This window comes from Charadrius vociferus, unplaced genomic scaffold (assembly GCF_000708025.1).
Source record: "Charadrius vociferus isolate BGI_N301 unplaced genomic scaffold, ASM70802v2 scaffold141, whole genome shotgun sequence".
NCBI lineage: Eukaryota > Metazoa > Chordata > Aves > Charadriiformes > Charadriidae > Charadrius > Charadrius vociferus.
The window spans coordinates 1,129,096-1,156,033 of NW_009647743.1; the positions used below are offsets into that span (position 1 = coordinate 1,129,096).

The window sequence follows — 26,938 nt, forward strand, 5'->3', positions numbered from 1 at the left end:
ATTGACTATAATCACCTGAGCTATCATTAAAAGGTTCAGCTCAATCAGCAGAGCCTGCTAGCTGATTGTCACCCGAGACCTGGCAATTAACGCAATGACTAATATTTTTGACAAAATAGCTGAGAGTGGCTTGATTTGTAGTGCTATCCCAGGAATGGCCTTTTCTGGTATTTATTACCATCAGAGCTGTCAGTCCGGCATCCCGGCTTGTTTTCAGGAGACTTTACAACAGGTACAGCTAAATGGATATAGGGAAGATGGGCTTCATCTGGCTCCTGGAGATTTAGGGAACAAAGCTCAAGTGCTTCAGTTTTTTCATGTGCTTCACGTATTGATACAACAATAAATTAAAAATGAAGTTCACCCATCTTGTGCAATGAATCAGAAGCTTTAAACTGAGTTTGAAATTAATGTGTACCGGGTAACACCCAAACCTAGGTTGTGTAGAGCAGCGAGGGGGTGGGTGGGGGGTGTTTGAATTGCAGTCGGTTATTGTTATCGGGGCTGCGTTCAGTATTGTTTGAATTGCAGTCGGTTACTGTTGTCAGGGGCTGCGTTCAGTACTGCACTACATCATGGATTACATTCACGCCGGCATCACACGGTGCGCCGGGATTTGCTACGTAAAGTTTTAGGTTAGTAACAAAACCACTCTTTTTTTGTTTTTTCTTGGTTTTTTTTGCCTCCTTTTGTGCACGCTACAGTTCCCTGCCTTAATTCCACTGTCTGTTTTGTCCCATAACTTCTTTCCTCCTCCTATTTTAACCCATAACTCCATAATTCCTGTTCTAGTCTATCAAAGCAAGTTATAACTAGCAAAATACAAATCACTGAAACTTCTGTAGTTGCTGTGGTATCTGTGTGCCTGACTAGTTTTATGGCAGGGCTATAGAGTTTCTTTTCAGTGTGATTACGTACTCTTTTTGCCTTCTAATTCCTTTTCAGCAGTTGTGTATCTCTGACAAAGACACAGACATTTCTAAGGTAACTTCCCGAACCCCTCTGTCCTGATTGTGAACTTGCTGTATGTTGTTGCTGCCCCTCTTAGCGTCTGATACTGCATTAACCTCCTTATAGTCGTCCTGAGTCATTTATGGGGGGGAAAAAAAAAAAAAATAGTTGCTTTAATTAGAGAATTCAGTTTTACACAAACACAACGTGGAGAAGTTGTGCTGCTACAACAGTAAATATTTCTGTTCTGTTCCACAGCGGCCATGAAGCATACGAAAGGCTTTGTGATACCTTTTGATTCCACGTGAAAGGTGCTCAGCCGCCAACGCTGAACATTGGCACGGGGATTAAGGAAAGGATGGTATCATCTGCTTCCCCTCTCAACCCAACCTGCTCTTACGCATGGATCCCGTCCCAGCCAAAGGAGGGAGGACGAGCACTGCTTTGCACAGGGAGGTGGATGGACAAATAGTTGTAGAATTGTAAAGGGCTGTAGTCACAGCTGTGACATAGTCATTTGAGTGCACATTTTGGGTGTAAATTCATTTCTCCCGTGAATTACTGAGACAAGAGCATCGCTTCAGCCCTCGATCTATTTGCTGAATTCGTATCGCCATCAAACGGCAGTTGTGCACGTATAGATTAAAGAAAAATGTCTGTCTGTCTGTAACAAATAGCTGGTTATAAAAGTACTTTAAATAAGGGTATAAAGGCATGAAACCGGGCATAAAATCTGTTGATTCTAACCTGAATGTCACAAATTGGAAAATAAATGTTACTTTCAAAGTGAAAGATACACTCTGCCGAAACTTACTTAAACTGTAATAGTAACTAAAGTACTCCCGTACAGCAGAAACCAGGTACGGCATAAGCATTTTCTAGGTTTAAAATTTTTACTTCACAACTTAAGAGTCATAGAATCATCAAATGGTTTGGGTTAGAAGGGACAATAAAGCCCATCCAGTGCCCCCCCCTGCCCGGGGCAGGGCCACCTCCCCCCAGCCCAGGTTGCTCCAAGCCCCGTCCAACCTGGCCTTGAACCCCTCCAGGGATGGGGCAGCCACAGCTTCTCGGGGCAACCTGCCCCAGGGGATCACCACCCTCACCATAAAGAATTTCTTCCTAATATCTCATCTGAATCTCCCCTCCTTCAGTTTAAAACCATTCCCCCTCATCCTACGGCTCCCCCCGCTCAAGAGTCCCTCCCCAGCTCTCCTGGAGCCCCTTTAGGCACTGGAAGGGGCTCTGAGGTCTCCCTGGAGCCTTCTCTTCTCCAGGCTGAACCCCCCCAGCTCTCCCAGCCTCTCCTCCCAGCAGAGGGGCTCCAGCCCCCAGATCATTTTCATGGCCTCCTCTGGACCTGCTCCAACAGCTCCGTGTCCTTCTTATGCTGGGAGCTCCAGCCCAAACTTGTGTGACCTTCATTTGATCCCCTAAAAATGGTTCTACGTAGCATCTCGGCTGTGTTCAGAGAGCTTTATGATGTTGGCTTTGTGGTGTATAAAACCAGAAAAAGTGTTTTCTGCATAAGGTGAAAGACAGGTTTCTATTATGAGTCACGCTATCACTTTGTAATGTTAATCTCTAAAAAAGCTCCCTGAAAATTCTAAGAATTCTTAGAAGTCAGCTTTACCCGCAGACTCCTTTTTACGACAGACCTGCCCTCAGCCCTTTGGTGCGAGTGCGTTCTGTTGGAGGAGCGCATGTGAGCCTCCTGCGGACACTGCCTGCGTGGGGGTACGGGTTAAAGCACCAACTCTGCGCCAGAACCCCGAGCCCTTTACAAAGGGCTGCCGTTTCTTAAAACCTATTTACATTGGCTTTCATGAGGAATATAAATGACCAAAAATGTTGGGGATAGACAGTTCCCTCTTTTGACTCAGGCTCTGTTGTCCTTTTTAGCCTTCGCAGCTGATGGCGCGCAACACAGCCATGAAAACGTGTAAGTCAGAGACCAATCTGAAATAAGCGTGTTCCATCACTTGCGCTGTAAAAGATAAATCAATGTGAAAAAAAATAAACACTTTTGTAAACTATCAGGACAAAATACTGTACTTTAAACACTTTTCCTTAGTTTAGTCCTTAGTTTAAGCGGGACATAATACTCATTTCAATAAAGAATGCAGATTTTGCATCCTCAGGGGGTAAATGCACTTTGTACATCACTGTTCCACTGTCCAGGTTAACCTTCCATATTGCTTACGCACTTTATTTTTAAAGAATATACAACACACTCCAGAAATATAAGAACAGGAAAAGGGAAGTGATCACAGTAGCTAATAAAAGCAGTTTATATTTTAAAACTTGTATGTGCTATATGTAAACAGACACTCACTTCTTCTCTGGTTGCGAAGACAAAAAAGACATAGCAGCCCTACTGGTGTCTTTGAAGTGTCAAAGTTGGAAAAAGTCATTTAACTTCCAGCTTCGGTGAGATCTTCACACTTGTTGAAGACAAGTGATGAGAAGCGGTTGTATTTCTTCTTGATTTTTCACGTTTAGCTGAACTGTTGAAGATTTGTCCCTCCGCAAGACATCCAAAAGCATGTACAATTTAAAAATAATCACACTTTATCGCAGCTATCGGTTGTATAAATACAAGCGAGGACCTGGTTAGAGAGCAGTTTGGAAGATTTAGACGTGTAAGCACAAGCTCACAGGGCCATCGTATCGATGCAAAGTCAGGCTTCACCCCGGGAAGTAGCTCGTGTGGTTCTCAGGGGAGTTCTGTACCCTGCTTTAAATAAGAGGATTTGGGAAAGATAGATATTCTTTGGAAAGAGACCATTGAGCAACGCCAGGATTACAGTTTCTATAATCTGATTAGAAAAGATTTCCTTCACATAAGGGAAGTTTTAAGATTTCAAAGGCTCCCAAAAAGAGGAAGAACAAAACCTTTGAGTTTGTGTCTGTTCGGACAAGAATTAATCGGTTTTACTTGCACTGTGGCATGAAGATTTAAACTGGGCTGAAGTTCCACAACTTTCACAGGAGAATTAAGCAGTCCTTCCTCCTTTTCCGCTCCCCCACCCCCCCCAAAAAAACCCCAAAACCGAGAAAAAGAAGCCATTAGCCCTCCGAAATGACACAATTATTCTGAAGTATTAACATAGACTGAAGGACCATTTACAGAAGCTTTTAAACCTGTTTCATCTCACACATTTTTGGTGAGAAGCAAAACTACTTCCCAGTATGTTCTTTAAAAACTGACTGCAATTCAGGAATTCCTGAAGCCATGGCCGTATCTTCATTAGTTCCTTGTTATCTAGAGTCCACGCTCCGAAGATTTGAAGAAGGCTGTTCCTGCTTTACCTCACATTCGGTGGCTTCACATTTTCTATTACTTTGCCCTTTGCTTCATCTAAGAGCGGCGAGACAAGCAAACGCAAACTGAGTTTTAACCACCTGAGAGGTACGGTTTTATTATGCATTACACATTGATTTGGGATAAAAAGTTCCATAGTCAACTAGAACAAAATGTTAAGACCTGGATTTAAAATATGTAATTAAGAAAACTGGAGAGCCATGTTAATAATTTTAGGGCAGTTTTGGCCTTCGCTTTCCAAATCTAGCGAGGTCACACATTCATCTCTGGTGGCACTCAAAGCATATAGTCCATTGCTGTTCCATTTTAAGCTCTGAGGAAATAATGCATGAAGTGGTATTAAAAAAAAAAAAGTATACTGACTTTTTATTCACTTTTATTAAATACACATTTACACTGATGGAAAAGTCTACCAATTTAAAATACTAATTTAGATTAAGGTATCCATTTTATAGATAACATACACTTGAAAGTACGCAGTGCTGTCAAACTTCAGTGATGTTTACATAAAAAAAAGAAAACAGTTCAATTTTTTTATTAGAAATACAACAGTATGTCACAATATATTGCAAGGTAGATGTTTACGTCAAAATACTACACAGCATACAAGCACTGGTTACTTTTTATAGGACTATATAATTACTCTTTCTAAATCGGCAGTTCTTTACATTGGTGGCGCTATTTTACTAATTAACCAGTCAACAGGGGAAGAGACAAAAGCAAACCAAACCAGCGATGAGTAGGGAAGTTGTGTGCGCTGAAGGCATCCCAAGGAGCAGACAACTAGATCATCAACATCCAGGAATAACCTGCACACCCGGCCCGTTTTCTGCCCACTGGAAGAAGCCGCACTGTTTTTCCTTCCCAAGAGGGCACACAAAAAAGTTCTTTCCGTTATTGGGACCCATCTTCAACACCGTCTTCATAACGCATCGCTTGCCGTGGTTACAAAAGGGAAAACTGAGGTCAGCCCACTGCCAAAAGAAACAGGTCTCAGGCACAGTTTTAGCACACGCAATGGCTATGAATTCCTTATTTTAGAACTGGCAATAGAAACAGATCAACAGGGAGGCCCCAGAAGAAACTCTTTCTAGTAGTTAATTCGATCTCTTTTATGATCATTGACTGTATATTTTTGTTTAACATTAATTACAACTGCACACACTTTAACTGCTGCAACGTGAATTGATGTTAACACATAGTTTTCTTCAAATTAAGGCACTACAGTCATCAAGCAGAGTGTGGCCAGCAGGTCGAGGGAGGTCCTCCTCCCCCTCTGCTCTGCCCTGGGGAGGCCACATCTGGAGTGCTGTGTCCAGGTCTGGGCTCCCCGGGTCAAGAAAGACAGGGAACTGCTGGAGAGGGTCCAGCAAAGGGCAACGAAGATGATTAGGGGATTGGAACATCTCTCCTATGGAGAAAGGCTGAGGGCCGTGGGGCTCTTTAGTCTAGAGAAAAGAAGACGGAGGGGGAATCTTATCAACGCTTACAAATCCTTAAAGGGAGGTGCCAGGGGGATGGGAACAGGCTTTTTTCAGTGGTGCCCAGCGACAGGACAAGAGGGAACGGGCACAAACGTGACCGTGGGCAGTTCCATCTCCACCTGAGGAGGGCCTTCTCTGCTGTGAGGGCGGCAGAGCAGTGGCACAGGCTGCCCAGAGAGGGGGGGGAGTCTCCCCCTCTGGAGCCATCCCAAACCCGCCTGGACGCCGTCCTGTGCCACTGCTGGAGGTGCCCCTGTTCTGGCGGGGGTGGGATGGGGGAGCTCCAGAGGGCCCTTCCAACCCTCACCAGTACGTGATTCTGTGATTACTGTCTTGAGTTCATCTATGAAGTAGCTGGTGGTAGGTGACTGAGTCAAACTCTTCTCAGTCACGTTCATCCACAGCAAGGAGCAGTGGCACCAGTTAGAAGGTTGGGTTAGGTACTGGTGCATCAGTGGGAGCAGCTGCCCGCGCAGGTGACAGAATCCTCGTCCTTGGATGTTTTCAAGATTTTGGCTAGACCGAATCGTGGCTGACAACTAGAGATTTTCATAGTATTCTTCAAGCAATTGGCTGAACTAAACAACTTGTACAAGTCCCTTCAAACCCACGTGTCTGCTATGTGGCTGCTTTACATCACACGGAAGCAGATTAAGAGCACCTGCACAGGAGGTGCCTTCTCAGCACTGAGAGAGGTAACTAAAACTGTCCGTTTATAACTACTGTTATGTTCTTAGTCTCAATTCAGTGTGCAAAAGTATTTAAAATTACCTCAAACTTTAAATGGCCCATATCTGTCCACGATTAGATTACTGGGGCAAAGAGGCTGCAGGAACAAGTGCTTATTAGAAAACCGGCCCTAAAGTCTTATACGTACTTGAAAGTAGTCACACTGGGTTTCTCTGGGTAGAGGACAGGTATAAAACTGCCTGCCCTTGTTTTCTCCGTCCTTTCTCACGACTCTCAGGCTGCAGAGACGGCCGTGTTTACTGCAGCGAGGATGGCCCGTGCTCAACAAGCGAGTATCATCCGTCATATTGGCTCGAGGTGCGCTGGAATGACAGGTTACCAAATGAGAGTCCCGCGTACTGTTCAAGAGATTACCACCACCCCAGACAAAGAACCCTCTCCTACCACTACAACAGCTCGCCCAGCGTACTTTTACACACTATGACAGACAGAGAACTTACTTCTCCAGCACACCCTACTGCGCCTTTGAAGCTGAGTGAGTCCTAGCAGTGAACAGACAACACCGTGTGCTTTCCTTGCAGGTATTATACCAGTTTTCCCCAGCATCAGCCCATGTTTTAAATTATTTCAAGGTACTCAAATTAATCTACAAATATTACCACTGCTATTATACTGCTCACCCCAAATTCCAACATATTCTAAAAGAGTATTCTGCTCTCAGTGGGGAAAAGATCAATGCCAAGCAAGTACTCCAGGTTGAAGGTATGTGTGAGCTTCACAGAACAGACCCCGACCCTCTTCACTAAAACATCACAGTAATGCTCTAAATCATATTCTGACAAGAAGTAATCCAGCTGAGAGGGTGGAACAGTGTTCTCCGAATGGGATAAAGTTTCTTTCTTTCTTCCTCATGCTTGAGATAGTCATAGATTATCTGAATGCAATATATAAGGCTTTATTTAAAAAACGGCAACACGAGAAAGATTAATACTCTGCAATGTACCTGTCCACTATATTTACAGAGCAGAAGAGCAGTGATGAAACCTTAGTGAAAAAATAAGAGTAATTAATTCATTCTTGTTAAGTTGTCAGCTTAGGAATTTCATGTTCTCTTTTATGTCTGGAAGATTGTAGTCCTGAAGACATCAGCAGTTTTCTTCCAACACCTCATTAAAACAAAAGAAAAAGAAAACCAACAAGTTTTTGTTGGTTTTTGTTACGAAGTTTTTTGGGTTTAGTTTTGGGGTTTTTTTAAATGTTTAAGTTGATGACTTGCTGCAACTACCTGTTACCGTGATTGATACTGTCTCATTTCTTCTTTGCACTCCCCTGTATTCTCAATTACTCTGCCTACATCCTCAGTTCTCTTTAGTCCTCTACCGCGGCAGCAAGGAGTAAGTATATTCACAGAGCCTAACCAGGCTAGCCAGCGAGATCCTGCCTCAAACCTGATGCTTCAACAGTGCAATAAATAATTTCTGTATTTCAGAACAGACACATAGGCAAGAATTTTGCAGCACATTGTTACTATTTCACATTAAGCCTGCATAATTTCCCACTGGAAGCGACATCTCCCTTGCACTCCCATTACTGTTGTGTATGTCTGCCCAACCTTTCCTTGACAGCCCTAATAGGTTCTCACATTTCTCTGAACTAGGCAATGGATGTGTCTGAATAGGGCTGTGTAAATAAAAATTCAGGACAGGTAGAGCGTTGAAGTAGTTGCATATAGGATGGGGAGGAAAGTTAAGAGAAAACAGGGATGGGACGTACATTGAGGTAGCTGTACAGAGCTTGGTATCATGGAAGAATGTTAAAAAAGGCTGATTGACAAATAACTTTAATAAGAATATATTCATTCAGCTACTTTCCTTTTGTCGTCTCTCACAGTGACTTCAAAATCTCTAAGCAGATGGCAACTACAGTGCTAAGATCAGACAGCTCCTTCGGTAGAAGGGTGGTCGTTGACCTGTTAGAGCTATACTGTGCTATTCCATGGGAACAGCTGAACCATCAACAGCAGTACTGGCCAGATGCCAAAATCGGGACTCTTCCAGTGACAGCCTAGGTCATTCACCGCTTTTGAAACCTGAGTGTAATTTTAGTTACCCAAGAATAAATTACCCCTGGCAGAAATCCAAAGACAACAGTGTCTGAACCCAACAGCACAGTATTCCATTAATCTTCAGGGATAAAGTTGGTTTATGGGATTACAAAAAGACTTGTTTACATTTTAGAATACATACCTCATTGCTATGTTATTTTGGTGAACAGAAGGCAGACGATCAGTTTTCTGTTTCTTCTGTATGTGTTTGAAAGCGAGAGGCTGCTGAGAGGACAAAGCCATTGTACAATCCTTGTCTCTGCTTCCCCCTGACTGGCCGACATTGTTTTGGATTTGATTAATATTGCTTTTTGGAGCAACACACTGAGATTGTCCATCGGATATTTGGGTATCATTTCCCAGAACAGCTTTGTTACCAAGATCTGTTAAGACAAGAGTTGTAGTTCCAAATGCAGCTTTCCTATTGATCTTTATTTCTGTGCTTGGTTTTCCAAATTCATTACAAGGGTACTTCATTAAGTTTACGTTAAAGGCTCCAGAATCTTCAACATTCTGTGTCTTTGGAACTAGGGAAAAATAAGTTATTGGTTATAATCCATCTGTGTAGAGTGATACATCATATTTCTGATCTGTGTTTATAAGTCATCATACAGAGAGTGAAAGGGTAAATTTACCATACCATCTTGGAAGATCTCAGAACCTGTCACCGATTAGATGGAGTACCAAATTTCTTACAATAAAAAAGCTCATGCGCTTTTGGAGTCACATACAACACGTGTTTTGAGACAATGTTAGTATTGCTTGAATAGGACCAGATGTGAATAGTACTCTGTAAATGAAAGCTATTGGAGAATTAACCATACAAAACTGAATTCGGCCCAAATATAGGGATTAAAATATTTAAATTTGTCAAAATAACCTTTTATAACCCCAGCACTGGGAGACTGCAGGGTATGGTACCTCCAGCAGCAACACATTCTCCATTTTTTAAGTATTGTTTTACTAGTGGCACGAAAAGGAATATTCATTTGTTGGGTTTTCTAGTGCTTTCAGGGTTCCCGTACTTTCCAAACACTCTGCACCTCCAAACTTATCGATCCCTTACTGTGAGAGTCTTCAGAAGCAAGCAGTTCAGACAGTTACTTTGCATTTATACCCTGACATAAACAACAGTATGTTTCTTCACAGAATCACAGGCCTGCCTAGTGGGCAGTAATCATTCCTAAAGAGTGGGCATAATTTATTAATGCCAGTTTAATAAATAAGGAGTCTGTAGGTAATCTTTCCTGAGAAAAGGGTGTAAAGAAAAACTTTACGGGCTCCCTATGTGCCATCTTTGTCAAGTAGCTGTAACTACACTAACCAAAAACCCAATCCCAACAAAAAACTACTCCATGAGAAACCTGACATAATTTTGGAGAGGGTACCAAAATATACTGCTTTTTTCCACAAGCAAGAATGATGATTACTTTTCTGCCCCCCTGGCGATTTCTCAATCAGACATATGCTGCGAGCTTCTACTGATTTTAAGGAGAGCTGAAAGAATGGTGTGTTGTCTCGCACCTTGCCCCAGTAAAAACAGAGGGTCACTGCAGAGGCTTGTCTGTAAAATCTCACCTGCACACAAAGGTGGAAGACAAGACACTTTTAGGGTTTAAGACAAGACAGTTCCCATGATTGCCTGTGCAAGATTTCCTCAAAATCTGACTTTAATTTAGCTAAAGTTAATATAAATACGATTCACAGCAAGACACTTCTACAGTTCTATAGTCTTAAAAACTGCAACAAAACTACCATCCTCCCCCCATTTCCAGCAGAGGTTCCAGACAACCTTTCAATACCTTCAGGCCTTGAAGTCAAACAGGCATCACAGATTTCAGCAGAAGGCTTGTTTATTAGGGTACAGTGCATACACGTCCACTCCTCTTCAGATTTCTGAGCTACGTGTTCATTAGAACATGACCCCCTGCCACATGCCCAGCCAATTAGGCTATTTCTAGCTGGCAGTTTGCTGTGAAACAAAAGAATGATGTTAGTCTTTTGTGACGTTTCTTCTACAAATTGCCTTACACCACTATGCGCGGGGAGGCACAGGGCTAGAGAACAAGCAGCACAGTGTTATGCCTGCCTATCATAGCTTGGACAGCATGTCATGGTTAAGAGTTTGATTATTATTTTTTTTTCCCCCTTTACCTCAAGGGCAAACCTTTCCTCATGCTGCAGAAGTAATACAAGTAAAAATATTTAAACAAAAACAGACAGAAAGTTAATAATTAACTGATGTACTGTCCAGCACAATGCCCCAGCCTCTCTCAAATTCCCTGCCATTTTCAAGTACCGCAGCAATAAACTTGGCGAGAAAGGGAGACTTTTTCAGTACTTTCCCCCATCCCTCGCACAGAACGCTTACTAACAAATGCATTACTGGATGAAGAACTGTTCACAAGCCGAACTACAGAAAGTCACACAATCTAGCAAACAATTTTTTTTTGCTTTCATTTAAATGGTACCCTTTAGACCACTTTGTTACCCTAATAGCCAACAGAACTGGAAGAGCATATTTTAAAGATACAAGGTACATTTGAATTTGATGAGGTAGCTTACACTGCCTATTTTCTTCATTTTTCAGTTGAGCAAAATCATAAGCTACTTGACTTGACACAAGAACGACTGGGTTAAATTTTAGTTTACAATCTGTAGCAAGCCAGTCTGATCACAGGAGCTTCTTTCAGCCTTCAAATGTGAGAAGCTTGGAATGGCAGATAAACCACTTGAGCCAAAGATACTTCTATTTGGTAACAGTTACTGCTTAATAGAAAACAGAACAATAGAACACAAAGACCTGACCATTGGTATGAGGACAGCACATCAAAACACCTTTTTATTTTATAGCTACTATTACCATGTTTTTCACTGAAAAACGTTTTAATTAGTTGTTTAAAAAAAACAAAACAAACCAAAAAACCCCACACCCAACAACCCAGTATCAACAAAACACCAAACTGCTACTTGTTCTAGAACAGTGAGACAAAAACATTTTTCTTCCTTGCATCATTTTCTAGTTGTCTGACTCAACAGAACACTGCTGTCTTCTTACCCTTCTGAACAACACTTATTCTTATCTCTCTGAAAATACAGCAGATTGGGGTTATCAGCATGTGAAATATTTATCTTCCATGCTGGAATTTTCTATATTTGATCTGTACTCAAAGGCGATTTTTAAGCTTTAACCAAAATCCCTTCAGCCATCTGAATCTTGAAAGAAGGCTGGAGGTGGGAGAGGGATTTGTGTGTTCTGTAAGTCTTATCTAAAAAAATAAAATAAAATATATATACACACACACACACTAATGAAGGCAAAATTTTCAAAGCTAAGCAGTATCTTTTATTCAATTGACAGAGCTCAGAATAAAAAAGCAAGATTCTGAAACCTCAGATGAAAATTTTCAAGAGTAACTTAGGGTATGTAAGAGTCTGAATAAGGTGCTTTTGGAACTTTTACCTTTTGACCCGTTATAATATCAAATGCGTTTTGGGCTTTTGTAAAATAAAAGGAGGAAAGCTGCTGCTAGCACAACTTATGTGGAACTTAAAGTGTCTCTGTGGCATACCTGTAGTAAAAGCTTTCCAAATCCGATAAGGAGGAAGGAAAAAAAAAAAAAAAAAAAGTCCTAAGCCCTACAGTATTTGCTGCACTCTGAATTTACTGAAGTTTTAGTTATCCTCAGAGCAACTCCACAACCAGAACAAAAATACATAGATGGAAAACTATCTAGACATTCCAGGACTGAAAGGGCTATCCTATGAAAAGAAAGAGACACAGAAATTCCTACCATCCTATGCCATTCGACTCAGCTGTGTTTAAACATCCCAGCCTGTTAAATTGATAACACCAAGAACAAGGAGCAATTTTTCCAGAAACAGTGAATCATTCTGAGCACGCAGATTGTTTTGTAATTCCTACATTTGATTAGAGTAATAGCTACTTTGTAACAGATGGGGCCTTTGAAAAAAATATAGTATCAAAGAATCAAAGCTTTTAACCATTTTTAAATACCAATGGCCAAACCATTTTTCTTTTGCAAAGTCAAGTGAATTTAGATATAAAAAGCACAAGGATCCATTCTACTTGAGAAGCGACATCCTCTTACTGTAACAGCGCTTTCAGGACAGCAATGCTTTAAAGTGGTATAAAGTTACCGTCATACCTAACATTGACAAGCTGGGGATCCACCTTCTGACATCGAGAGCAGAAGTAAGTCATCCTGTTATTCTCTCCTAAACGACACACAGTGATCTTCCCATCACACTGACCACAGGTTGGGCGCCTGTATACTTTGTAGTGTTTGTAGAGTGGAGACCCAGTTTTGCGGCACTAAAACAGAACGTGTTTAAAACCCAAGTTAGAGACCCAATATAAATTTTATGTCAGTCCCTCCATAGTTCAAATGAGGCTAAAAATAAAAAAAAACTACATAAACTGACAGCTCAACAACTATGTAACGATATTTAAGGCACACTCATAAGGGTTATTATCTGCATTTCACGTTCTTTTCATAAAAGAATTTACTTTAAATTGGGTATAATATCATCTGGAATTCTCCACATAATGAAATAAAAGACACATGACAAAAAAAAAAAAAACCAACCACCACACATACTAGCATGGTGCAAGCAAGTATGTGCTAGGGACCTCCTGAGTTCAGCTGGACCAGCTGACTCTGATTCAGCACCAGTCCTCTTTGACCTTGGCCCTGCAGGACTGTTCTTAAAGAGCTGATAAGCTCCAATCAATGCAGCATAGAAAACCAAAATAAAACAAACAAACATACAACACAAAACAAACACCACTTTCCCTCAAAACAACCAAAACCCACACCACAGAGCCAGCTCAGACCTGACGGTACAACCTGGGTTAATCAGCTTTCCCAAAACCTAGAGAGCTGCGCAATGCAGAAATATTCCAGAGATTCTGTAGGAGTTGGGTAGTGCGCAGTAAAGCTGCTCAGCTTCATCTTTGCACTGGCCATGCCAGAGAAGTTGGCTCATGAAAGCCACTTGGCACTACGGCAAGCTCCCCAGATGCTGGCAGAAAGTCCTATTAAATGAAGTACAGTACGAGCCCAAAGGGCACAGTGACCTAAAGAGCCTCCAGAGCGCTGACAAGCAGATATATTCCATGAGACAATTCACACGGAGTCAGCATAGACATACCCCAGCTAAAACTGGCAGAAAAAAGAATCCAACACCAAAACCAAGAAACAAACAAGAAACGCCCAGCGGAGATGCAGCCAAGACTGCAGAGGCACATGAGTTTCTGCGCTACAACCGCAGTGCCTTGGGCACAGTTCAGACGACACCACAGCTGGCACAGCAACACCAGCCCAGCTCTGGCAGGCTTCAATAGCTCTGGCTCCGTAGTGCATGAAGATCCTTGGAGTTTTCCCAAAATACAGGTGTCTCTGAGCACAGCATATTTGCTTCCGCTTGCGCTTTTATTCACCAGCCTCTCTGAATGAGAATGCTTTTGCCGTTACAATCTAGTAATTCAATCAGAAGGAATTACTAATATGTATTTGCATGAGTATTTGCAAGCAGTTTGCTTTCTCCTCAAGGTTTACAATTAGTTTATTAGCAGTTTCTTCCCATACAGTTATTTGAAAAACAGACAAAAGCAACAGCTTTTTACACGATCAAGATTCCTTACCTTTGCATCTGTAAGATGTTATTACAAATGATCAAACAATACCCCTCGTACTAACCTATTCTCATTCTGGTTTTACTTTAGAGAGACTTAGGGCCAGGGGTAGCTCTCCTTTAAAAGCCCTTGACTGGTGAATACTTGCTAAGTATAGATTATAGAAGTTTTGGAAACAGCTAAACTGAGCTACAGAAAGTTTAACTACTTTGTTTATTGTCAGTCTAAAAGCCCGTGACACATTTAAATCTCCCAGTATTATAGTTGTTGCAGAAGTGGATGCTATCACTTTACTGGTAGGCTTCACTATGAAGTTTGGAGAATGAAAAGGTTTCCCCAGCCAACAGGCTAAACTACTCTTCAGTGGCTTGGCGGAAAGTAGACATTTAAGCAGACTATTAGACAAATTACACTTTTAGCCTTTATGATTGAAAGACAGTATTAGGACAGTTAGGTGCCCTCCTCCTCGTCTACCAAAAAAAAGAATTTTTAGCAGCACTAGCTCCTTGCCTTTCACGAATATCAGGAGAAACAGACAAGAATTTCACTGCTGCTGTTCATTTCTCTGCACGCAGCTTAAAGAAAAACACACAAGAAATAGGTCAAATTCTCTCTTTTTCTATTTTGGAAAGCTAAAGAGCAGCCAGAAATTATAGAGTTTACAGGGGAACAAATGAAATCCTACTGAAATTATGGCAGCAGGGAGAAGCTGGAATTTAATTCACTGTAGCAACCACAAACGTTCTACCACTTAGGAGGAAAAAAAAAAAAAAGTTGTTCGAGGTTAGAATCTATTTAGTCAAATGAATATACTTGCTATATCAAGTTTCATAAAAGAAGCCACATGAATTACCTTCGTCCTCCCCTGGAGGCAGTCTCTAGTTCCCAGCTTGACCTTTATGTTGTCTTACACATAAGCGTGTGCTTAACCTACATCAAGTGACAGTACAGCTCGTGCACAGCAGAAGTGAACTGGGTCTCATGCAGCATCTGTCAAACTCTTCTGCTGCATCTGGGCCAAGCTGTGCACATTCTTACAGTCTACGCTCCCCTACCTTTCCATCATTTGACAATTCACAATTAACAAAGAGCACACAAACCAACATTCCTGTTCACAGAAACACTCGCCCTGTTGTATCGTTCTGCTGCTTTCACTAGATGATCACATACAGCTAAGATGCCGCACTCAAGTTTTGGAGGTTTCTCAGAAACATGTCCCAATACCTTATAAAAAAGCAGGGTAAAATCACGCGTCATTTTCACCAAGTGACATATATGCACATCTGTCAGTTGGCAAACCTATAAGAAAGAGAAGAATGATTTTTAGACTATTACGATGCTAAGGGACAACAGCAGAAAGACCTATAACGCAGGGGTACTTGGAAGGCCCTCAGCTGATGTGGAATTGCATTCCCTCCTGTTATGATAATTCTCTGACTTCACATTATATATATACACCATCTCAGTAAAACAGCACATTTTCACATTCTACACTACACAAACTCACTGTCTGAATACCAAGCAATGTACTTTGCCACATCCATGAAAAACATGAAGTAAAAATTTCAGTTGTCTTCCTCTAAGAGTTCCTGACCACAGGAATCACGTGGAGTTAACAACTTTTAGTTGCTGCTTAATTTCCTCATGGATTAAGATACAGCCCATCTATCATCAGAGGCTCTTTCCTATGAGAGATCTTCAGGAAGAATACTTGAGCCAAAGGCACCACAATTCGAAACACGTATCAATCAAGTACATTTTTGTTAATAACTCAAAATTTTAAGTCACATTTTTCTTTACTCTGCCAGCTCACGTGGCAGATGCAATTAAAATCCAGACTGATCTTATGAAGAACTTTCAGAAATATTACATTTAAAAAACCCCTTTCAGTTACTATCTTCAGCAGCTTTTCTTTACATTCTATGTCATCTCGATCTGTTTTGCAAACATCAGACTTCTTTTCAACCAACATTGGAGATGCACGCTTGAGGATCAGAAGTATGTATGGTAGACCAAAAAAAGTGCAGTAAACAATGGCAGAAAAGCAAATGATGCCAGCTAGCAGGATGGGAAGTGGACAAAGCAGCCACAAAAATAATCAACTCTACCTCATAAACTATTTTGGGTAGTAACTGATCAAAGGAAACCTGAGCACTCTTCACTTTCCTTTATTTCTAGGCTGACAATTTAATGGTAGCACAACAGGATGCCAGAGAAAGTCTGGATTTGAAAGTTAAATGAATTCCCTACTAAGAAGAGGTTTCAAGTTGTAAGAGAGAAAGCTTCGCTCTGCAAAATACGTCTACTCTGAGGCAGGATTAGCAGCAACGGGTTCCAAGGAATGCCATGACAAATATCTATGATAAGGCATTAATTTAGTGTCTTAGAATAACTTAAGAAATGACAGATGATAAAACAAAGGTAAGATGATGACAAAACATTATATAAATGTGTATTTACATTCCTAATACTTTGGTGGTGTTAAAAACAATCTTGAGACATTTCACCCACCTTAACAGCTGGATGAAGACCACTGTCAAACAGTGCTTCATTTTTTATGATATTTCCCACTCCAGGTAATACTGCTTGATCCAGTAACACATCACACAACATGCGCGTTTGCTGCTGCTTAATCTCACTTTCTGCTCTTAAGAAGCTAAACTTTGGGGAACAGACATCCAAGCTTTCCATCATTCTCACTTTCTGCTCACTCTCAGCTGCATTTCTAGAAGAGCAAAATACATTAAGATTTATTTTTATTATATGCTAATATAGCAGTATGGTTTTAAAAACAACACATGACAGTATACTCATAGAATGGTCTAGGTTGGAAGGGACTTTTAACATCATCAAGTCCAACCATTAACCTCACACTGCCAAACCCACCACTAACCCATGTCCCTCAGCACCACATCTACCTGATAATAGAACTTTATATGCAGACAACAGAAACCATGAAAATATCAGTGACAGTAAGAAGCACAGAAATTACATTAACCACGCCTCCTAAAACCAGGCCAATGATTTGTGCATGGAACATGCATCTGGTCCAACATACAAGAAACCATCCTCATTTTGTTCATATTAGTTTGAAAAATAATTGCCAGGTCCTCCTTGAAGCTACTTTCAACATGGAAAGACCATGTGTTTGGACCATCAAACATAACTAACAGTATGGTTACATGGTCCAGCAGTTACAACATGACAATAAAAGATATATTTTCTTGAAACTTGATTTTATTAGGTTAAGCATAACTGTCTGAAAATAATACAGTACAAGAAGTCACAGGCTTACTTACAGTTTTATGTTTTGTAATATTAAATAAGAACATATATATATTACTTGAATTTACATGCTCCTTTTCACCCAAGAGCCTCAAAAGCTTTAAATTCAAACTTGCTATGTTATTTTTATTAGCAGCAAGAAGTACAGTACTGATGGACAAAAACATCCACTTAATGTCAATTAGAACAATTATATCAATTTGCTTCCAAAAAGAAAACAAAATTAACACCACAACCTTGGGAGCATAAAAATTTGACACGAGTAATCATCGCAGGTCCTTATTCTTGTTAAGGAAGAGACACTTGCGTGGAAATTAGAGGACCAATGGGGTTCAGTATTCAGAACTAAGGACAGAATGAAATCCAACTTTCATTCCCAGTCTTGACACTATCTAGTGAGACTATGGCATAGAACTATTTTAACTGTATGTAAACTGATCCAAAAGTAACAAAATTAAATTACCATACGAATAGATATGATATGTTTAGAAAGTGTTTTGTTTCTTTGTGTCTATGATGGCTTTCATCCAAACTCTTAACAAACTGTGTGTGATTTTTCACTATGTTCTTAAAAGAATGTTATAAAAAGAAACAAACTAAGCTGTGTTTTAAGTGGGTTAATTTCTGCTTTACCTATACTCTACTGTCACCTCAAAAAAACAAACAGTGTCCTCTGTAAGCTGTATCTCCAAAACTGGTAGTGCTCCATTTCTGTCTTTGCTTCCATCAGGATTAATGCGCATGGAACCGTTCATACCGAAGTGAATCCTTTGAGAGAAAGAGAGTTTGTATGGGTATTTTATCTTAACAATGTTTCCAAGCATTACACTAGTCTATTTTTTGAAGTTATGAACTATTCTTGCCTAACCAAGTCAGTATGTACATACATTCATTCTAGTCATTAAGAGTAATACGGCAACAACCTACTTGTTTACATACTGCTCAGTTCACAGAGAAGAACCCTCCCCAAGTCAGAAACACTGCAAAACAGCAGTTTTCCAATGGTCTTCACAATAATTCATTATACAGAAGTCAAACCTCATCATTAAGTAACACACTTTTCTGGTGTATCGTACTTAAAACATTTTTTTGCTTGACACATTGGTCTTCCAACATAAGTTCTTAAGTCCTCAGGGAGGCTGAAAGAAATGAGGCTACTTTACCAGACAATTTTCTGCTAAATCAGGCAGAAGTCACCTGGTATGAAAGGAAAGATTTCAGTCCTCCCAGTGCCAACACTGTTATCATATCAAAGCTACTTCCAATATCGCCATAAACAAAGTAATTAACATCTGCCATATGTTGTTTTCTGCTTTTCTTTGCCTACAACCAAGGCAAAACCTGCAGGTCAATTAAAAATTAATAAAAGAAGTAAAGTGAAAAATGCACAGATGGCAAAGGAGTGGAACAGACTCTTTCAAGCATTCCTTTTACAGATCACTAATGCTTTAAGAGGCCTTACATCTTATAATATGTTCTACAGGGAGCTAGTATACTTGAGCAAAGGACAAGTTTGACTATAGTCTCATACATTTTATTTATTACAAATTCACTTGGTACATTCAAGTCCTAAAAAAACATAAGACGGAGGGAGTGCCCTACTTCTACACATTGTATATCAGAATAGGTGATTATTTTGTAGCTACAAAATATTTAACAGATCAAACTACACAAATGACCAAAGAAAAGCATCATCAGGTGTATATTTCCTTTTAACCTCTTCTTTGTTACATTTCTGGAAGGACAGGCATTTAACATATTTACAGACAGGTTAAGACACTTCATTACGCATAATCTTAAAGACAACTCTTTATGTAACTTCCTCACAGCATTTATCCTTTTTTTTTTATTTTATTTTTTTCTTCAAGATTTAAAAACCTGTGTCTTTCCAAAACTCGCTTCTTACAAGTCCGTTCAGGTGATACAGTTATTTCAGCCACTTTTATTTTTCAATAGTCATTTCCAATTATCAAGTGCCAGAAATAGTACTGCACAGGCTTAACTAGTCAAATTTCCTTTTAAATTTAGTCAAATTTCATTTTAAACCAAACTGTTGCACTTTGTGACCAAATAGCAATGCACTAAATGCTTCCAGAAAGTTCTTTTAAAAGAAACAGCATTCCCATTAATAGCTAGTGGTTTCATTTACCAAGCTCTAGTACACTGTTTAAAAGGAGCATTAAGAATCCCATCTATTAGCTACCTTAGGGACTTGTCTCTTCATGACTAGAAAAAAATAACTGAGTCATCGCTACACATGCAAATTTCTTAAGGCTTTTGAATGTAAAAAAATGTCACTCCAATGCGTTTCATTGCCTTTGATGTCCTGAAATAGGGCAAAACAGAAATCTTCTCATTTTAATTACAAATAGAAAAGCCATGCTAATTAAACCTAGGATCTGTTCTTCAATGATAGCCAGTAGTCAGAGTTGATGATTTTTTTGTTGATGTTTTGAAGTAAAAAAGTGAGCTTTTAGAATTATTTAGCGCTGCACAATATAAGGATTTGCTTTCATTTAAAAAATTTTTCCCCATAAAAATAAAAGATTAGTAGCAGCACAGTCAAACTATTATATGGAGATGTAAAAAATAGTGACAAGTCACATTATCAAGTTCCAGGGACCAAGATGTAATTTCCAGTCAAAACAATGGATGCCTTTTCTTTAAGGGATTTGGAGTCAATAATTATCTCCTTCCTAAGAATATTTTTGTCCATTTTCAGCTACGCAAAAACATATGTGCATTATCAATTTTCAGAAGCCTTTCTAAACCGTTTATCACTCCAAGTTTACATTAATAGCACACTACAGATACTAAAACCAGGACAACCTCTCTCCCATAACTGTATCATTTCCATGGCAAAACATGCAGTCCATGCAAGTCTCTTCTACGCAACTCACAAGTATCGGAGAATTTTCAACTTTCATTGATTATTTCAGTGACGTTCAAGGCAAAATAAAAAAAAAAAATCCTCAGATTTGCCAAAATACCTTGACTTTCTTCAGTGACTTCAATGTCCTTGTTTAAACAGACATCAAAAAGTTGAAGTACTAATGTCTTGAGAAGGTGTCATTGCTCATTTGTACTCCTGGAAAAAAAAAAAACAATCTCCTACTGCCCACCGTGGATTGCAAATATACTGAACTTTCTTTGCTAATTGCTGTCCATAACACGGCAACACTTCAGAAGTATCCTCATTTGTAAGTCAGGCAAGCACTAGCCAAACTGTATAAAACGATTTCATGGCCAGGTTATCTTCTCCCACCAGGCAGTCAGTCCCCACTTGAGAAAATCCAAGAGCATAAAATGAGTTAATAACCCTTCGTGGCCCAGTCTTTCACGAGGCACGTCTGGCTAACATGATTTCAGCATGACTACCAGCTTTTTACAGGTAATCTTAGCAGACAAGAAAAGCTGGTTTTGTTATGTTGAGCAACTATATACAGAAAAGAGAATCTGTGTAACAGTAACCCTCCTCATGACAAGGAAGTCCCATATTCGAGAGTTAACTTTAATAAAGAAATAATACATCCTTTGAAGGTGTATTCCATATTTCCTCTCCCAATAACAATCCTGGCAGCCAATCTCAGACTGCTGTAAGACGCATTTTCTGAAGCCTTCCTCTACACCCCCTCAATATTTTTTTGATGCACAATATACATTTTTAAAACAAGAGAATAAAGATCTTCATTATCAGATAATAGGTAACTTCTGCCTCCTGTGTAGAGGAGACCTTTCCTGTACATAACTTCTACAACGTCTCCAATTACGTAAGTGACATGACTAAAGGGACTTCTTAAATACAGTTTCTACAGCTACAATAACTGATGAAACTTTAAAAAGCTCATTATCAAACGATAACTGAAGGTTGTTTCCATTAAGCATAAGTTACTGCATTGACTAGAAACTTAAGAATTATTAAAGACTTTTCAGGGTCAAAGGATAGAAAGGATTTTCCATAGTAGAACTTGGCCACATTTTCTTTCTCTTTGAAGAGCACTTTTGCAAAATGCTTCACATTCCTTACTGATGCCTTTTTTCTTCTGATAATGTAATTGAATTTGCTGAAACAATGTTTTCCTGTTCTACAATTTATTCCTTTGCTTATCCAATCAATTTGTAGTACATGCAATAGTCATTTTACAAAGGCTAACATCTGTATCAGTACCTCCCCTGCCTTTTTTTTTTTTTATTTTCCTTTATAACTGACTTTTTTTTTTCTTTTTTAAAAACCGCTTTTTCTTCTCCATGTCTATTTAATAAAGCACAATACAAAGCAAGAAAAAGTGATCAGGACCGTAATCCTACCCTTCACAAATATGAGTTGCTTTAAACACATACGCAGTCCTGTCCTACTAGTTACTTGTACAATTGTCATGTAAAGACTGGTATATGCTTGTAAGACTAGTTACATTTCTCTAACACTAGGAGAAATAAGCATATAGCACTCTACCTGATAACCAGCAGGCCCCTGCTACCAAAGATCAGTCTACACATCATCCCAGGTAACTAGTAATATATCACTGCCTGTATTTATCCAGCATGCAACCACTGTAAACTGTTGTACTTGCAGCCAAGCATTTTCAGTTCCATCTACCTCCTATAACAGCAGTGCCGCTGGCAAAATATGTCACGGAATTGTAAGGTATTTGTTGACATTATCAGTTTTAAATGAACACAAATCATAACTTTACACCTTTGTTCAAGATCCGTCACTAGGTGACAAAGACTACACTAAATGTAGAAGTGATGTTGCTTTCCCCTTCAAAGATTTATAAAATTAGAACTATGTTGCAAGCAGAAGGGCAAAAGAAAAGCATTAAATGCGAGCCTTACCTATTACTTACAAGGGTCTTACTTATGTACTCTATAGTAATTACCATAAAGAACGAGAGATTTTTTAATAATCCATTACACTGTGCATTTGGTTAGATTTATTTGCAGTACAGAGGCATCTTGAACAAGAAAAAGTAAACTAGAATCTAAGACAACTTTGGTGACTAGAACAAGATGATGTCCAAGGGGTTAAAGCATATGACAAAATCCTAAATGTGTCAACAAACCCCTAATAAGCTCTGCAAAGCATGAACAAACAACGATTTGGCTGTTTTACTATTTGTGTAGGAGATACGGTTTCAAGAGTTAGTTACGACACCCAAAGCACTCATCTGCAAAGTTGCAAACCATACTTCCCAAGGGAGGGAAGGGAAGGAAGGGAGGGAAGGGAGGGAAGGGAGGGAAGGGAGGGAAGGGAGGGAGCATAAATGTACACACACAGAATTTTTAAGTTTGGCAATTTTTTCCACAAGTTTATTATCAGAGCAATTGAATCATTAAAAATTAAGAACAGAATTGCAGTCTAAATTTCTTAAGGAAAGTTACCAGGAACTGGAAGTACAGTTTGTAGTGGAAGATACTAAGTACCCATAACTGCATGCACTTCTCTAAGTTTTGCCCCTAGAAAATGCAATTTCCTGTTTGAAATAAAGCATTTCAAGGAATAACTGTCCTTTTCAGACACCTTTACATGCACTCTTAGACTAAGAATAAAGCAATAAATTATGTGAAAATGGAACTGACTATATCCAGTATTTCCAGCACTGCAGAGAGGCTGCTGAGAAGTTTCTCGGTAACACTAGCTTTCAAATCTCAAAAATTGACCTTAGCAAGAACAAAACGATCCCCCAAATACATACAATCTGAATGCAAAGGAAGCCACCTTCTCACCTCTTACCTCAAAGCCTTCTGATCAAAATACATAAAAAGTTCCTTTCCCAATGTCTCCACACCCCTGTAAACATGTCCAACAAGGAAATCATGACCAGAGGTTCCCTCTGTACTTGCAGCTGTCTGAAAATGAGTACACACACACAAAGATTAAAACAGAATTTATACTACTTTGATTTTAGTATCAGTACACATTCAGCAAGTAACCGTATGAGCTGATTTTCCAACTTGGACAATATTAAACCTTTTCTCCTTAAGCAGCTCTATCAAAACCAATGAGACTATTAACCCAGGAAGCAGACAGTCACTACTGCTAATGCTATCATAACTTAGCTCATTCTTTTTCCAAATTGAAACAATGCATCTTTTTTATAAAGGTATTTTATGCTTTTTCCTTCAAGTCATGAATTCACAATAAGAGTTTCAGGCTGATGTAAACTAAACAGGTATAGTTTGAATATTAAATACTTGTCAAAGTGTCAGTTCAGCTATTTGCAGACCTACATCCTTCTCAAAATGCCTCTTGCTGGAGTCTCTGTCCAAGATAATAATATGCTTGCAGTGTTTCACATAGGGCATGGTGCCCTACAGAAAAGCCTCCACTAAGCCCACAGAGATTTCTCCCTTTCTACTAGTTGAAAGTCTAATCTCAGAAGATGTTGAACAGCAGGTGGAACACTACTAGAAGACAAGAAAAAGATAACTGTGAGATTGACGCAATAATCTTTTCTTGCTTAGCACGTGAAACTCCACTGAAATTATGAGGGACCTCTCCGAGTTATCTGGCCCGAACACCTGCCCAAAGCAGGACTGACTGAGGTCAGGCAGCCCAGGGCCTTGTCCAGTCAGCTTCAGAATAGCTCCAGGGATGGAGACTCCTGTCTCTCTAGGCCCTTGTTCCAGGGCTTCACTATTGTCACAGTGCAAAAATTTTCCTAATACCTAATCAGAATTGCTCCTGTTGTTGCCTCGCATCCTACTGTGCGCCCCTGACAAGAGACTAGCTCTGTCTTCTCCATACCTTCCTTTTAGGGAGGTGAAGTGAGCAATACAACCCCAGTTCTATCAGCTTCTCCTTGCATACCCCATGCTTCAGCCTGCTAATCACACCAGAGGAATCACTCTAGTACATTATTATCCTTTTCCTACCAGGCAGTCAAAAACCAGACACAGTAATCCAGATGCAGCCTTGCAAGTGCTGAACGGAGACAAGAGTCACTCTCCTCAGCCTGCACCGTCGTTAGCATTGCCCACTGTGGGGCTGGCCCTCTTCCTTGGAAGGGTACACTGGGACTTGGACTCCATCAGACCAGCAGCCAGGCCTGTGCCATTGCATGACATTATTCTGTTCCAAGCACAGGACTCCGCAAGTCCTGCAAACACGGCATTTAAGTTTCCGCCAGCCCATTTTACTCAGCCTGCCAAGGTCCCCCCTGACAAGCACCTCAAGGTCCCCAGAACCTGCTGAAACCTGCAAGCAGTACATTCAGCGTCATCAGAGCCCTAACTGCGAGGCACAGATATGCGTACCAGTGCTTCAATCACAATCCTCAATTGCAAAGCAAACATGACACAATTGCAAAGCAAATACGCATTAAAGCGGCTCTGGCAAATCAGCAAGGCTCCAGCTATTTAGTGAAATTTCCGAGCTACTCTTTATACAATCTCCCACTGTATTATTACCTTGAAATGATATACATTTATAGGGTTTTATGGTTATTATTCTGTCAAGTAGAAAAATACAAATATTTTTTGCATAACATCAACACCATCTACTTTGCCTTTCCTGTATACAGTTCATCCCTTCCAATAAAAGTATTAAAGTAAGTTGGTGTGCAACAAGGTGTGTTTTACTTTTAAACCACTCAGGTTTGTTTAAATGAAAACAGAGTAAGAAGTGATCGAGATGGAACACTAACTTGTTTTTTTCAAAATATTTTAAGTTAAATTCATACCACTTTGGTATGACTTTGCTTACACCCATCATAGCATGAACTCTCTTAAACAATGTAGCCTTCAGCAGCGGCCAAGGCTTTGGCCGTGGTTAGTAGCCCCCGTGAGATCTAAAAAGCCCAAGACACTTGTGATGGTCATTTGCCCATGAATAGAGTCTGCCCTGAGGTGACTTCCACTGTACAAAGTTACGAACATCGATATACTTGGGGGAATTAAATTTCTTCTTGAAACCATAGGAGCACAACTCCTTACCTCAAAAAGCTCAGTCCTGAAAGACACAAACTTATAAAGGCTGATCTGTTGACTGCATATCTTAGCTAGACATATCTTGAACTACATTCTTCCTTAAATTACTCTTTAATTGAAATATTATCTTATTAAGCCTTAATCACAAACACTCCTACACTGCCTTTTATACACTGAAAGTGAGGAAAAATTCCCCAACTTTCTGTCTGGAGGCACCCACTACACTTGCTTGGGGCACAAGCAATGCAGAATTTCTCACAGCTGAGCAAAACCAGGCATGAAAAAACACACCCTAGCCACCTCTGTAATCAAAACCGTATCTTCACAGCTCATCAGCTAGGCCTGCTTACTGACAGCCCTACTTCTTCTACCAGAAGGTCTCACGAGCCCCGGCAGTTTTAGTCTGGTGAATTATTTTATGCTGACAACAGGAAGGATAAAAACTAGTAGAAAAATTACATACTGTGTACACTGAGAGCAGATGCCACATTCTTTATTTATTTAAATAGTCAGTCTAGTTAAAATTATTAAAAAAAAAAAGTTATGGAATTAAAGGCTCCTTTTTCTGCAGGCCAATGTGTACCTATCTCTCAAGTTACAGAATTAAAAGCTCCTTTTTCTGCAGGCCAGTGTGTACCTTTCTCTCATCATGTTTCATTCAGACTTGTGAAAATGTATGAATTATGAAAAAAAAAAAAAAAAGATTTGGAGCTGCTACTATAATCTTCCTTGTATTTATGTTTCCTAAAACTAAATGATATTTTAACATCTACCCTAAGCGAACAAGAGCGATTCTTAAAGCTTTCCCTCATCACTTCCAAAAAACCCTATGTTCCTACAGCTTCAGCACCTCTTTACACATTGAACCGGCTAAGGCTTATCTATTATGAGGATGAGAATATTTTATAATTTAAACGAAGAATAGAGACAGTACCCACAGAGGACCCCCCCCAAGATGAGGTGCAGGAGCTCCACCACAGCCGCAGGGCAGGAGGGGAGCCCATGTCACAGAATCACAGAATAGTTTGGGCTGGAAGGGACCTTTAAAGGCCATCCAGTCCAACCCCCTGCCATGAGCAGGGACACCTTCAACTAGATCAGGTTGCTCACAGCCCCATCCAACATGACCTGGAATGTTTCCAGGGATGGGACATCTACAACCTCTCTGGGCAACCTGGGCCAGGGGCTCATCACCCTCAGCGTAAAGATTTCTTCTTTATATCTAGTCTAAATCTGCCCTCTTTTAGTTTAAAGCCATTACCCCTTGTCCTATTGAAACAGGCCCTGATCAAGAGTCCCTCCCCAGCTCTCCTGTAGCCCCTTTAGGCACTGGAAGGGGCTCTGAGGTCTCCCCTTTTTCGCCTTCTCTTCTCCAGGCTGAACACCCCCAACTCTCTCAGCCTCTCCTCACAGCAGAGGCGCTCCAGCCCTCGCAGCATCTCCATGGCCTCCCCTGGCCCGGCTCCCACAGCTCCATGTCTTTTCCAACCCTCCTGCCCTGTGCTTGGGCC

General features: G+C 40.2%; 1 protein-coding gene across 1 annotated transcript; it reads right to left on the reverse strand.

The window, feature by feature from the left end:
- Window positions 1-5,067: 5,067 nt before the first annotated feature.
- Window positions 5,068-23,804, reverse strand: NEIL3 (nei endonuclease VIII-like 3 (E. coli)). Its single transcript, XM_009882020.1, has 10 exons — window positions 23,730-23,804; window positions 23,233-23,348; window positions 18,132-18,266; window positions 16,725-16,938; window positions 15,438-15,512; window positions 12,724-12,890; window positions 10,357-10,526; window positions 8,697-9,081; window positions 6,638-6,812; window positions 5,068-5,250 (listed from the first exon to the last, which is right to left on the reverse strand). The coding sequence occupies exons 1-10, from the start codon at window positions 23,802-23,804 to the stop codon at window positions 5,068-5,070; spliced, it is 1,695 nt and encodes a 564-aa protein (XP_009880322.1).
- Between the last annotated feature and the right edge of the window lie 3,134 nt (window positions 23,805-26,938).